This window comes from Motacilla alba, chromosome Z, assembly GCF_015832195.1.
Source record: "Motacilla alba alba isolate MOTALB_02 chromosome Z, Motacilla_alba_V1.0_pri, whole genome shotgun sequence".
NCBI lineage: Eukaryota > Metazoa > Chordata > Aves > Passeriformes > Motacillidae > Motacilla > Motacilla alba.
The window spans coordinates 66,718,444-66,733,694 of record NC_052046.1 but is presented as its reverse complement, the minus strand read 5'-3'; the positions used below and the strand labels follow the sequence as shown (position 1 = coordinate 66,733,694).

Here is a 15,251-nt window from a genome sequence, read left to right as displayed (position 1 = left end):
GAGAAAAGATAAGAGCAGGTTCACAAAATAGGAAGTTAATTTCTGGAATTCCTTGACCAAAAATTCTATGGACAACAGATACTTTTACACACTGAACCTGATTGAAAAAGATCACAGAAGAAAAGTACTTCCAAGGATATTATAAACTACCTCCATGGTCATTAAAGACATTTATCTCAAAATATTTCAGAGGTGAAAATTATGAGAGGTTGAGGAAATAGCATTATATGATCATCCCATTTTTATTCTTCTCTCAAGACTTTTTCCCTGTTGTCTAATATGGGAATGAAGAAAGTTGAGTGTCTGTCTTTGGTCTGACCTAACATGGTTTAACTGTTTTTCTCAGAACTCTAAATCTATACCAGAAAGTGAACACCTTAAAGGCAGCAACACTTTAAAGGGCTACCTGATTTGTGTTCCAGAAATAATGCCACACCATAAAATTTCTCAAATTTCCAAAACCTTTTCAAGTGGGTGAATGGTTTGCAGCAGAACACTATAAAAATTGTACTGAATATATATATATATATATATATATATATATATATATATATATATATATGTAGGCAAATATAAGGACATAAATTTATAACAAAATTATTTATTTCATCAGAAATGTTTATTAGAAAAGTAAGATTTATTCTCTTTTATTTAGATATGCTGCTGTCTTATTTCTAAGCCATTGGATACAAAAGGAAAGACAAAGGCAGAATCTTTGAAAAATTTTAATATTCCATTGAAAAGGGAGGCTCAGTATCTATATATTTCTTGCAACCGTGCAGAATATCCAATAAAAAGAGAAGCATGTTTAAAGGAATTGAGGGGACTTAATTATCATGAGATCTTTTCATAAGATAAAGCTGCTTCATGACTAAGTAGACAGATACTACATATTAAAAATATTTCAATACTCATCAATGGAATAGATTTATAGAAAGTAATCAAATTATACAAAAAAAAGGGAGGATGATTAACAGCCTTAAAAAGGAATTAATAAAATCCCAAGTTTCTGTCATGTTGAGAAACACAGGGATGAGAGTAACCTGCAGAAGACCTTGCTATATGTTTACATTTGAAAATACTTCACACTGATTTTGGTTTTCAGAAAAGCCCACAAGAAATTAGGATCATAGTTTGATTAAGGAAGTAAAATTAAAGAAAAGAAAACTAAATGTAAAAATTTCCACAATATATCATTCATCAGTTATAAGCACCAGTTATACTTTCTAAGGGGAAAATATTTCAAATAAATCTCACATGAACTGAAATACAGCAGACACAGCAAAAACATCAACAATGAAATTCTGAATTTCCCATTTTTAATGCATGCTTAACAGTTGCAATCTCACAGGTGAACACGCAGGACCATTTTATATCAGAAGTTGAGGCCAATAATATACAAACATAATACTCTCAGCAGTCAATTCATTCCCCATAACAAATGATTAAAGGTGAACTTGGTAAAAGTAACAAAAATATTTAACTAGGCAATATATTAACAAAACAGAGAGGTAGTTCATCACTCTGAATAGCTAAAAACTCTGTGAAACACTATACAACAGCGACATCTGTGTTACTAAGTTAATGTACTCTAAAGGTACAACAATCTCCTTTAGAAAACAAAAGCAAACACTTAAAAAAAAAGATAAATAAATTTATTCATGAAAATTTTCTACATGGTGACTTCAATCACTGACCATATAACTCTACTCAGTGATTTCATCAAAATATTTTGCTGTTTTTCCTAGGGTAGTGAATGTAGAAACACTTTTGGGAAAATGAATCAGCACATTCCCAAGGAGGACTCATCCTAGTTTATATTAACTGGGGCATTTTATTAACTGGCACAGAGAATTACATACTTTGAAAATAAGGACAAGGTTTTGAGGAGACTAAGGAGAAAGATTTTGTGCAAAGAACAGTACAACCAGCATGGGAAAGAGTCTGCAGCCTGAAAATACTACACTTCGAAACTGGACCTTAAAAATGGAGACACAGCCATGCAAGGATCTAAGTGAGCATAGATATAACACAGAATAGCATTTCCAAAGGATGAAAGATTTGTAGAGACTTACATGACTTGCAAACTTTCTGCTGTTAAATTATTCCACATGATCTCATTAGCTTGAAGGTTTTCATTTTCTTCTAGTAAAGATGTATCAAACTCTATTTCTTGTTCAACAACTTCTGATGACCTAATTTAGTAAATAATTGTTATAATTTCAAAATCAACATATATCTTTGAGTAGATCATAGAGCGAATCAGTAGGTTTTGAAGTATTTCATTAACTAGATTATAGCTATAATTAGATATGAAAGATAAGGATAGATAGCAATTGGATATTCTTTTTACTGTTAAAAAACCACAATTCTAAAGTCTCCTGAGAAAAAACACACTATAGTTCTTTAAATTAAGTTCACAGAAAAATCAAGGTTCTCAAAGACTACCAATGTGAATGGGTGACTGTTATCTGCTTCCATCACAAACTGCATGTGATGACCACCAATTCACACATAACAATAACAAAAAGATAATGGAAGAAGTCTTAGAGCTATTTTTTCATACAGTAAAACAGAGCAATAGTTCAATAAATGGAGAATACATCTTTTAATACACGCAGAGCATGCGTTATCTGCATGCTCTGAAGTCTCAACCTGCAATAACTGCACAGTACAAAGGTGATGCTGTTCATTTGTTGATCCCCAGGGAGTCCCCAGGGGCCCCTAAGCTGTGTGTTCTCTGGTAGCAGCAGGCAGGCAAGGAGACTCCACACGGCTTCTGAGGGTGCTGATTAGATGAGGGTTTATTGGGGGTCCCACCCCCGGGAGCAGCATGGATCCTGAGGGAGAAGGGGGAAAGGGGACAGAGGGAGAGCCTAGGGAGAAAAGGGGCCAAGAGAGAGTCTCGTCCCCCTCGCACAGCTTCACAGGGAGATTCAAGGTGGGCATGGAATAGGACTTGGGGCAACGGGATTACAGATACATTATACTGCAGGGGAGGATCACAGCTTGGAAAAAATCCTACACTTTTGAGGGGTGAGATAGAGCATACCATTTGAACAAAATGTAACATCACACAAAGGTATCTAGAGTTGACTTTAAACTAGAACAAGTTTAGCCCAGAATGCAAATTGCATCCAAATAAACAGCGAACTGGCTCACGTTGAGTCTAGACTGTAATGTGTAGTTTGCTGTCAGTATCAAAGTCCTGGCTATTCTCATGTAACTGGAAATTTGTTTTTCTAGAACCAGCCAAACAGACTGTTCAGCCAGCTTCTGTATGTGCAAAATAAAACAATTTTCAAATTAGGATGAAGTTTTACAAGAGACAAGGTAAAAGGAACCAAACAGAAACAAATTCCTCTGAGTGCTTAAGCAGTTGCGGGGTTTTCTCAAGAAGAAACATGAGATGAAAATGCTTACCTGTGAGTATCTATGAAGTCATTATACTCAGAGTTAGGGTCTATCTGTTCCACCGAGGTCTGGATCTCTTTATGGACATTCACAATCTCTTCTGTTACAAGACTGGTGATCTCACTATACTCATCCAAGATCCCTTTTCTAGAAAGGAAAAAAAAGTCTAGTGTATAATATGGCAATGAAGGCATAGATGGCATTAAAGATGCTTCAAATTTTCAATTTGCTGCTTCTACAAAGTCTTGTTCCAACTGGCTAAAAAGGGAAAAGTATGACAATATATTATTCAAAGAAACAATACATCACCTGAGGACTTTCCTCTACAGGCTTAGACTGGCTAGAGTCTCTTAAGACCATGTTCCTTCTGTTGATTTCAGTGCACCAACAAACAGCATAGCTAAACTAAAAGCTGGAGAGATTACATGGAAAGGGAATGTACAGAGTTCAGTGATGATGCTGTTCACACAGGGCTTGCCATGTTTGTTATAACCTACACTGAAAGTAAGGAACGACTGCTTACGTTAAAATTTCAAAGGTTTTTTAAACCTCCCAACAAACACAACAAAGGACTGAATCAGGAAAAAGGACAGCACTGGGAGCATCGCCAACTGCCAGAGGCTCATCCTCAAAACGCCTGCTCCACCTTTTATACCTGGAGGTCACATCAGCCAACCCTGGCCCCACCCAAAGTCTGTCTGTCAACTCTTCTTCACCATCTGTTGGTGGAGACTGCTTTCTTGTAACCTGACAGAAGGTCAGGTGTAGCCATGTCACGCCCCCTAGCAACGAGCTTTTCCATTCCCAAAAGCACCATACAAGGGGCACAAGCACACACCCTCCCCTGACAACCAAGGTTGTCCAATGGCAACAATACAGGAAGGAAAAGGGGACCACAGGGAGAACAGAGGGCGTCCAAACAAACTATAACAGCATAAACATACATCAACAAAACTTCTCTTAACATACGCACAATATTAATCTCTTAATTGTGAGAGCCAATCATCACATTACCCATTTATAACACTGAAGATTTTCATGTTTCTTGACAAAATATATTCTGGCATAAGGCAAAATGATTTACAGAAATGTGTGTATTTTCTTTCAATACTGGTTTTCCATCTTGTTCTAGCTTTATATATATATATATATTTTTTTGTAATTCAGACAAAAATAGATGTAAATCACAAGTAAGCATATATTTACAAGAGGAGAGAAAATTAACCAAGAAGTTTCTGTGCGAAAGCACAACCCACCCAACATTGTCTTTACCTGCTTCCAAGAGTGGGAAAAATCAAGTGGAAAATGAATGGCAGAGGAAGAGGTGGTATTGTGACACTACACTTAATAGCATCCAGTGACATATACTCAGAACACCCTTCTATTCTCCTTAACTTTTAGTTTTCCTTCATAATGTACCTTCATAATTATTTCCTATTTCATTTTTATCTCTGATAAATTTGCTAGTTTGCCAGGATCTGAAGCATGGTGGCCACTCAAAAAACACTGATGAATTCTGGCTAGCCAAATGTGCAGAGAAAAAAGTGTAAATGCATTTCTCCTGGATAAGAGCTCAAGTTATATTCACTCTGTAAAAAGAATGGTGTGATAGGATTTTTCCAGTGCACTAGTTCTGAGCAGGAAACAGGCAAGAGAAAGCATTTCCAGAAAATAGTTCATGGAGTATGATGAAAAGATAGCTAAATATCAACTACAGCAATGCCATATCTTAGAGAATCTACATCAATTACAATGACAAAAAAGAGGAAAAAAATAATCAGCAATATTAATCTATACTTTTTCAGGTCTAAAAAACTAATTCACCTGCAAAATTAGGGTTATTGAGGAAGTCTTGTTTCACAGAGCTTGTCACACTAAGCTCTACACCTGAAATCAGCATCTTTTTATGTGCACCGAAGATATTATAATAGAATCATTTTCCAATACATTCAGAACTCACAAAAAAGTCTATGTAGTGACAAAAGTATTTTTTACAGGTTTTTACTCCAGGAAGAGCAAAGATAACTTTCAATAAGCTCTTGTTCCAACACAAATTTCCTCAATTATTATAGCTCATGATTCTAAATCACCTGAATTAGAGCACACACTTAATTAGAGCACTACATTTAACTGTAGCCTTTTGCTGTGATCTTACATACAAAATTAAAAGAACCATACAGGGCATACTACAAAGCTTTACTTCAATACCAGCATCTGAACCAAAAAAATTAAAATGTTACTGCACAGGGAAGCTCATGATGTCTGCACCATATAAAGTGTGGAATCCCCAATTCTCCCTCACTTCCTATGCACTGAACTCAAGACGAATTGTGACTTCAGAATAGGCAAGAAAATGGGCTAATTAAGAGTGTTTCACATCTAAATTAAGAACACATACAAAAAAGGTAATCACCTCTTTTTTTAAACTAAGACAAAGAGGCAGCATGGTGGTCACAAAGCAGAAAGGAGGGCTGAAAGTCCTCAATATCTGTTCTCAGATATCATCACTTTGCACGTACTCTGCCATGATGTAAGAATGATCTTTAGGGAAAGAGGTCATAGTATTTTTAAGGGGAGACTCCTTACAGTGAGATCAAGTTTACATAATCCTGTTAATCCTCCTACCCATACCATTAATTATGCATCTGATTGGCTCCTTCACAATCACTTTCAAGATAGTTGGGCAGTTTAAACTGAATTTGTTGCTGGTAGAATTTCATAATAATGACTACCAGAGAGGCAAAAAACTTGCTGCAGTCTGTAAGCTGAAGGAAAAATTAAGAGGTCAAATATAATCACGGCAGTCAATCTGTAAAGCATTCATAAGAAGATGGTGTCTTGTTGGTAGGCTTAAGTGAGCACTCACAACTACCATCTGCATCATTTGGATAGACATTTTTCAACTGTTACCCCCTGATATATACGTAATCAATCACAGTTTCGTATTTTCAACTATTCTTATAAATTAATTAGAGTACTACACACAGAAATTTTACAAGTTAGAAATATTTAAGAATACATCTTACAGGGCTTTAATCATTTCTTCTTGCATCTTCTGTAGTGAATCAAGTAACAGAGGAAGTGTAGTATCATAATATTGATGCTGATGTAATTGTGCTCCTTTCAGTGCCAACACATACTGGTTATGCAACATATGAAGTTTCATAGTGGCTTTTTCACACCGATCTTTGGCTTTCTCTGTCTCCTTTCCTAAGAGAAAACAAAACAAAAATGCACATGGTGATTTAAAATGTATACAGGCCTATAGATGACACACCTGATAAATTTATGTCAGGTTTTCCCCTTTTTCTACAGTAATTTTTAAGGTTCTTCTATGAGGAAAGTAAAATCCAGACACTTCCAGATAATTAGTATGATCAAATGTCTAGGTTTTCTAATTAATAAACTTTGTAAGAAGAAGGTTATTTTCTTTGAGCAGAAACATAAGAATTCCTTATCTAAAAGTATAGAAAAACCACAAGTATAAAAATAATACAACTATCAACAAGAAAGAAATCTCAGATGCATTACTATCTCAAAGCTTTTCTTTTATTTGCAAAATCCTATTTTTAGAAGAGAGATGTCCTACACTAAAATATATTCTTTTTTTGTATTCAAGCATTCCTATTGCTACCTATAATCCTAATAAAACAATGATGCAGTCAGTCTACATATGAGCAGCTGAACCCTTACACTGTTACTCCTGCTCAAAATGGGCAGCTTCTCTCCTATGCCTTAACACTTCCCTATCACATTGACATCCTGATCAGGATAGGCTCTACAGCTGCAGCTTTGCACCACTGAGACTGGAAGTCCTCAAGTTCAAGCTGACAGGACCAGCTGAGGGTTGAATTGCAGAGCTATAGGGTACTTCAGGAGGTCACCTATTCCATTTTTTGCCACAGCAACTGCACAGCTGTGTGGGGTATGCTATCAACACTTTTCCACCACAAATCCAAAACACAGCCCCACAACAGCTACTGTGAAGAAAATCAACTCTATTTCAGCCATAACCAGAACACACACATAAGCTTTTAATGACATCCTTGCTGTCTTTTTGATATTTACCAAGTATCTCATTACTTTTTCAGGAACTAAGACCATTTTAAATTAATCTCATATCTGCAAATATCAAGTGCAGAGTCACAAGTACCTGCACAGATAAACATATGCTACCTAAAGCAATCTCATTCAGACCACTGCATTTCTTATAAACTTAGAATAATTTATGTAAGTAAAAACACATCTACAAAGCAGTTGAAAAAAAAAAGAAAATGTAAGCATTCATAGCTAAGTGGCAAAACAGCTGCTTGAAACAGACCTTGAAGAGCTGTGTCATATAAGGAATACACAGGGACTGTGAACTCAAATAAATCAAAACAGAGCAACATTGAAGGCACACTTAAAAATAGTTGAGGAAAAACCAGTAACAAATCCTCTTTCATATACATTGGAGTCAGCAACCTTGTCAGAAAAAGTAAATGACAGTCACCATATAAAAGGAGCTGGTACAAGAAAAGATTTTTTTTTTCCTTCTGTGATCACTACCTCAGACCTTCAGAGATTTCCAGGATGAATTATTACTTTGTGAAAGAGTCAATTAATCTCTTTTTTCTAAGCTGTCAAAAAAAAAGAGAATAAATGAAATAAGAACAAATTATGAGGACTGGATGGTGCTTAGCTTTGAAACTTCAAAGGTACTTGAGAAAGTTTTAGCTAAAATATTATGATTTAGTTTATACAGGAGAAAGTAGGCACTCAATGGAGAGTCCCAGACGAGGTGATGAAAATGATGATGATGAAGAAGATGCTGTCTGGAAGTAGCAAACAGGGAAACCAAATGTAAAGAACTGGAATAAAAGTTGTCATAGTTTGACACTGGCCAAATGCCAGGCACCCACGAAAGCTGCTCGCCCACCCTCCCCTGCCACAGCTGGGCAGAGAGAAAATAATTTAATGAAGAGTTCATGAGCTGAGATAAGGAAAGGGAGAAAACACTCCAAGGGCAAAACAGGTTCAACTTAAAGGTACAAGGTGAATTTATTACTAACAAAATCAGGGGAGGATAATGAGAAGTCAAATAAACCCTTAAATATACCTTTTTCCCTCCAACCCCTCCCTCTTTCCCACCAACAGCATAGGGAGACAGGGCGTGGGGGTTTTGGTCAGTCCATCACCCAAGGGGTTCTTCCACTGCTCCAGGAGAGAAGTCCATCCCCTGTGAGATCATGGGGCTCCTCCCATAGGAGACAGCTCTCCATGAACTTCTCCAGTGTGGGTCCACTCTCACGAGCAGCAGCCATACCGCACCTGCTGCAGCATGAACTGTCCCCATGGGCAGACAGTCCTCACAAAACTGCTGTGGCATGGGTCACTCTTTCCACAGAGTGCATTCCTCCAAGGACAGGCTGCTCCAGCCTGGAAGAAAGGGCCTTCTGTCCACCAGGTCTTCTACTGGATCACAGCCTCCTCCAGGCATCCACCCACTCCAGCAAGGGCACCTCCCCCATGGCTGCTGCGGGTGGATCTCTGCATTCCCTGTGCACCCATGGGCTGCAGGGGCACAGCTGCTTCACTGTGGTCATCACCACAGCCTCCATCCATCACAGAGGAATCTTGGCTCGGGTGCCTGGAGCACCTCCTCTCCCTCCTTCTCCACTGACCTTGGTGTCTCCATGTTGTTTTCCCTTCTCCTTTTCTCTGGGTAGAAAAAATTGTGTCCCTTTGGTTTGATTTTCTTTTTAAGTATGCCATCACAGAGGTGTTACCAACCTCCCTCATTGGCCTAGCTTTGCCCAGCAGCATGTCCATCTTCAGAGCCATCAGGGACTGCTTCTGCTGGACACAGTAGAAGCTTCTGGCAGCTTCTCACAGAATCCACCTCTGCGGCCCCCCCACTACCAAAAACCAGGCCATGCAAAACCAACACAGAAACCCTGAGAGGTACTGACTAAGACAACAGTAAATTATAGCGTGAATATTTAGAGAGGTGCACATGGGTAAAGAACTATTCCAGTTTAGTAATCCAAATGCACACAGAAATGAGATCTTGGGGTCAGTACAGCAAGATTGATGGAAATATAAACTCAGTGTTCAGCAGCTGCTGAACACAATATTATTTAGCAAAGGAGTAGACTGGGTTGTTATGCTACTGATTAAATCCACTTAAAAGTATGCAATTTGTTGACCTCAAGGAGAATACAATCTGACAAACAAAAGGTTTAGAAAAGGGCATTACTATCAGGAAGGCAGGAAACAAGACAAACACAGAAAGAATTACTACAGTGAAGGGTCCTGAAGCACTAGGAGTCTAGGAGGTCCTGAAGCACTAGGAGAAACATGTAAGAACAGACAGAGTTAACAGATCTGCACAACTTCTTTCAATGTAAAAACCGTACATTATATGGCATTATATGGAAAGAATAAAAACAAAGACCTTCTTCAATGAGCACGCAGATAACCTACGTATTCTTTTGGTAAAAGTTATCATAAGCAAAAAAAAAAAACCAAAAAACAAAACAAACAAACAAAAAACAAACTTACATAGTTTAACAGTGAAGGGACAAATGTATGCAAAAAAAAAAAAAAAATTAAAGTGAAAAAAATCCTGAAGAGCTACTAAGAACTAGGACAGCACTTCTGACTCAGGAACTCCCTGGGTAACAAATTACCATGAAGCCAAAGCATGTTTCTCTCAGTTCGTACTCTCCTATGGCTCTCTGGACACTTGCTACTTCACACCACTGTCAGCTACATTTCAAACACAGATTAATAAAAATCACTTTGAAAGGATATTATGTCTCTTTCATTTAATTGAAAAAAAATCCAATTGCTGACCTAATTTTGTACATGGAAGGTATAGATTTCTTACGTTACAATTTATCTGAATTACTCTGTACAGCAAAGACAAAGCACATCTCCAGAGCTGTCACCAGAGAAGAATTTTTCATGTAGGTATGAATGAAACAATCCACTTTAAAAATTTCTGTAGAACTGTTCTGGAGAGATAACATTCACAAGTCTATCTTAAACTTTAGCCAGACATAGCAGGTTTTGTCTTTCGCAAACCGTCTAAACTCATATCTCATTAGGAGACCAATTTTTTTCCCCCCCTCCATAAAAAAGCCTACAGTATTTATTTCTAAATGAAATGTAGACAATTTATAAGGGGAAAAGTAATCCAACACATCAGAATAACATCCCAGAAGTTAAATACCCCCAAATAACCATGTCTGACATCAGCACAACAACATAACAGGATGGTGTAAAACCCTATTTTCCCATCTGCCTTAGGAACTAAATTCCTTCTGTATATATATTATTCGTGACTAGAAAACCTCAACTAATTTCAGAGTATCATACAAAAGTATTATATATACTTTTTTCTAAATACAGTAGGCTACCAAGTCAATCTTGTCATCTTCAGAGTAAAACATAAACACCATAAGGTCTTTCTGAAGAAGGAAAGGTATGTGGAGCATGGAGAAATACTGGAAGGTGACTGAAGAGAGTTTGGAAGGGAAGAGAACAGGTCATATACAGGCCATGTAGAGTTACAGGATAAAGACTGGATAAAAAAGAAGAGGACAAAGCTGTTAGAAGCCAAGGCTAAAATGTTTTGCTTGCCAGTCCATAGTGAGACATGCTGTTCAGGGAACCCAGAAGAGTCAGGCAAGATGGTAGCAGAGGCAAAAATGCTGCATTTTTCCTTGGGTTATTCTGTGTTTGGCTATTCCTACTCAAGCATGCCCTAGATCAAATAATCTAAAATTATCTTCATATGTTGTAGTTTAAGAGCTACAAGTTGTCTATGGATGTGTGTAAAATATATCCCTTATCAGTTTTCAGCTTATGAAATATTAGCACATCTGAAATCATACCACGTACCATCAGTATGGGCTTGTGACCTGCAAACTGCAACAAACCACCTTCAACAGCTAAACTAAACTGAAAATTTACACTAAAATTATCAAATCGCCGTAACTCGCAATTTAGTAATACTATATCTCTTTCAGAAACCTCATTAGCACTAAACTATCTGATTTTCCCATCTGTTTTATGGACTAAATACCTTTGCTACACATTATTCCACAGCAGAACACCTCAACTAATTGTGACATAAATCAAATTATCATATTCATTCAGCTTTAAAATAGAGCCTTGGATCTATATTTAATTCAGGGAACAGAGTTACAGTATTATTTTCATATTGTAATTTATTTTTAAAGTAGCAAAATGCAGTGAAGCAGCAAACACAGTTGTTCTACATATCAATTAGCACAGAGGAAAACATCCAATTTTCTTCATCTCTACAATGAATTTCATAAACAGATATAATACTACTGCCATCAGCTGTTGACAAAACTGTTTAATGTTAATATAAACTGATGGGTATACAATATGTCACACCATAAACTGTACTGTGAAGCTTGCAAAATTCAATTATGAAAGTTTTATATTTACAAAGAAAAGGCTGGCATTCTTTTTCACTCATTCTGGAGTCTAGTATTTCAATTTCAAATAGAAACTCATTTAAGATTTTACTGCATACAGTACAACACAGCCATCCAGGAAAAGAATGTTTCAGTCTATTTTCAATTAAAAGGCAGATTTGCTAATCCGAAGTTCTTGTAATCATAATTATTAGACTCTTGTGGCCTAATAATCACCTAAAATAGAAGAAAAAATACTGGATGGGACAATAAACTGAGAAAAATTTCAGCTCATAATGTTCACTTCATCTTTTTTTAAATCAGCATCCATGTACACTGCAAATGCCTCAGGGAATCTGACCTTAAGGAAATAAACACTGCAGATAAAGTTCTCACACATATTTTGGCTTTAAAAGAAATAATTATGCCAGTAAGCTCAGGTTTTTCCCCTCTTTTCCAGGTTTTGCAACTCCTTCCAGCTAGACCTTCAGCCATTCCAAAGTGATGACAAAGTATTCATAAAAGACACGACAGAGATCATTATAAAGGCTTAGCTCACAACAGAAAAATTAAATTTCTAGATTTATAGCTCCTGGTATTGAAACGTGACCTTTGGCTTCAGCACACAATGAATGCTATCCCATGTAGACGTGCCAATGACACAATATTACACAAGGCCAGTTTTTGACAATTATTTTAATTTATTTTTAAAAGGAGCCAATGACACATCTGATGTCACAATACATGGTTACATCTCTCCAACAGAAATACAGTGAGAAACCTTAACTATGCTAAATTTGTGGAAACAGACAAACAAAATAAAAAACAGAAGGACAAGGTGACTATCTACATGAATAACAAGAAGGAATAAACTATTTATACATAAATAAAACTGTGGCTAACAATCCACAGAAACTGAAGACTAAAACAATATGCCAGGAACATACTGTCTCTTGCAGTTTAGGTACTGCAAAAATCAAATCCACCCAAATTTCTGGGTATAGGTAAGTACAGGGAAGAGCAGCAGAGGCAATGTCTTAAGAAATGTGGGCAGCAATGACACTGCCAGGGGAAACCTGGACAGTACCAAAAGTGACTACAGAGCTCTAGACGTGAAAAGCACAAGGGACCAGGCTGTGTCCTCCTTAATCCTCTCAGTGAAGGGAAAGGGTGCAAGGAGAGCACTGACAATACAGGCTGTTAAGTAGCTTGCAGAACCAGTGTCGGCCACACGGGTCTGGATTCTACAACCATGGAACCGTTTTTGCAGACCACCATCTGCTTGAAAGATAGGAAGCCCCTTCCTAAGCAGGGTAAAAGTATTTTTGTCAGTAAGATGACTAACCTCATTAGGAGGGCTTTAAACTAGTAACTATACAGGATGAAGAGGGTGACCCACCGTCCTGAGGAAGGAGACTGCTAAGGAAATGGCATGGTAAGATGGGAAGGGATCAATCACGAAGAAAAACAAAACAGGAGGTGCAGGTGGGCAAGAAGGTCCCTGCAAAGCACCAATGTGAGAAGTCCCACAAATCCTTTCCAGGACCTCAGCATGCTGGGATGACATGCATGTGTATTCCAGCACGCAGTGTGGGTGATAAACATGGTGAGTTGGGTGTCTGTGTGCAGCTGTAGGACCAGGATGTTGTCAGGATCACAGAGGCAGGACTGGAGCTATGCAATGGAGAGTTCAGACTCCTGGGCAAAAGCAGTCCAGGAAGTCAAGGAGAGAGTTTCTCTTTACATGAGAGAGCAGCTGGAGTGCATGGAGCACTGCCTCAAGATGGATGAGGAGTGACAAAGAAGGAGCAACCTTATGGGTTAGGATGAAGGAGAGAACAGGTGAGGTCCCACAGAACACTAAGCAGCTTGGCTCTGGAGCTGCAATTTTCTGGATTAAAATCTCAGCAAGTATCACAGTATTTGATTTCAGAAAAATTTTAAATGGAAGAAGAGGAGAGAATCAGAGCTTTTGCTATTTTTTTTAAGGAAGTAACAATCCTCCCTGAATAAGTATCTTAAGCATATAATAATTTTTAAGACAGAAAAAACTTTTCTTCTTCAGTTTGATTTAGAAACTTTTATTTTTGTACATACCAGCACTAAACTATAAAGCTGTCAATGCATAAAATGATCTACAATGCATTTCCCATTGTTTATGACTGCATTTTTTCAATAATTTTCCAGAACTGCATTTCTTTCCATTTACACATTTTTCAGCATTTTCAACAACATGGACTATTTCTGAGTATTCTGCTGTCTTTACATTTGTTTATCAGTACCAAAACTCCAATACAGTCACTTCTTATTTAGTTCAACTTTGGAGATACACCTTTTCACAAAGCATTATTTAATTGTGCCTGGAAAACAACACTCCACTACATTATTTGCTTACATTATGGTACTGAACACACTGAACACATTCTTTACACTCATGAATGTGACGACCATGGCTTTCAAATAGCTCTTTTAATAGAAACATATTTTTTAAATACAATAAAATATTTTTACATTAGAGAATCATAAAACTTGACTCAGCTGCTCCACAGACTGAAACTGGAACAAATACTAGTGGGACATGGTCTTTGTCTCAATTCAATTTTAGTATGGACTAAGCACTTAAATTACAGCAAGTAATTTAAAAGCCTAGATATGATGGGGAAAAAAAGAATACTTTTATACATCAAACCAATGTAACTATGTATATTTATGTTAATTGATTCCCAATACAACACATTACACAACTTAGAGTTCTTGAGGAAAAAAAAAACTGCACCCTGCTTTTGGAGGCAACCTTCTAACTTCTCCAGTTCTATTCCCTCACATTTTGTTCAGTTTCCCAGATTTTAATTGTGCAATAGGAAAGACACAGGTTGTAGAACTTATAACCTCTGTAATTGATTACTCTATATTACCCACTTAACTGATTTCAGGACCTTCCTGACCCAAATCATCTCCTTAAATTCCGCTAGAAACATCTAAATACCATAGGTGATTATGAAAATCACTTCCTCATACAACAGTTCTTATTGATCCCAAAAAACCCACCAGCAACATGACTTTTGAATCATCTGGACTCCCATACTTTAGGAAGCTTCACTTCCCTAAAGCTAGGCTAGGATATTCCAGTTGGAAGGGACCTACAATAATCACAAAGTTGAACTGCCTAATCAATTCAGGGCTAGCAAAAAACTAAAGCATGTTTTGGAGGGCATTGTCCAAATGCCTGCTAAACACTGACAGCCTTGGGGCATCACCCACCTCTCTGGGAAGCCTGTTCCAATGTTCAAACACTCTCTCAATGGATAAATGCTTCCTAATGTCAAGTCTGAACATCCCCTGGCACAGCTGTGAGCCCTTCCCATGTGTCCTGTCACTGGATCCCAGGGAGAAGAGATCAGCACC

At 37.4% G+C, this 15,251-nt stretch overlaps 1 protein-coding gene across 6 annotated transcripts in view; it reads right to left on the bottom strand.

Annotated features, from left to right (window-relative positions):
• Positions 1-15,251, bottom strand: part of FER (FER tyrosine kinase) — a 154,223-nt gene that overhangs the window by 107,120 nt on the left and 31,852 nt on the right. For all 6 annotated transcript variants that reach the window (XM_038125679.1, XM_038125683.1, XM_038125684.1 and 3 more), the window contains exons 6-8: positions 6,441-6,624; positions 3,424-3,561; positions 2,076-2,195 (exon numbers count right to left, since the gene is read on the bottom strand). In XM_038125679.1, coding sequence (XP_037981607.1) covers positions 2,076-2,195; positions 3,424-3,561; positions 6,441-6,624 — 442 coding nt within the window. The remainder of the gene's footprint in view (positions 1-2,075; positions 2,196-3,423; positions 3,562-6,440; positions 6,625-15,251) is intronic.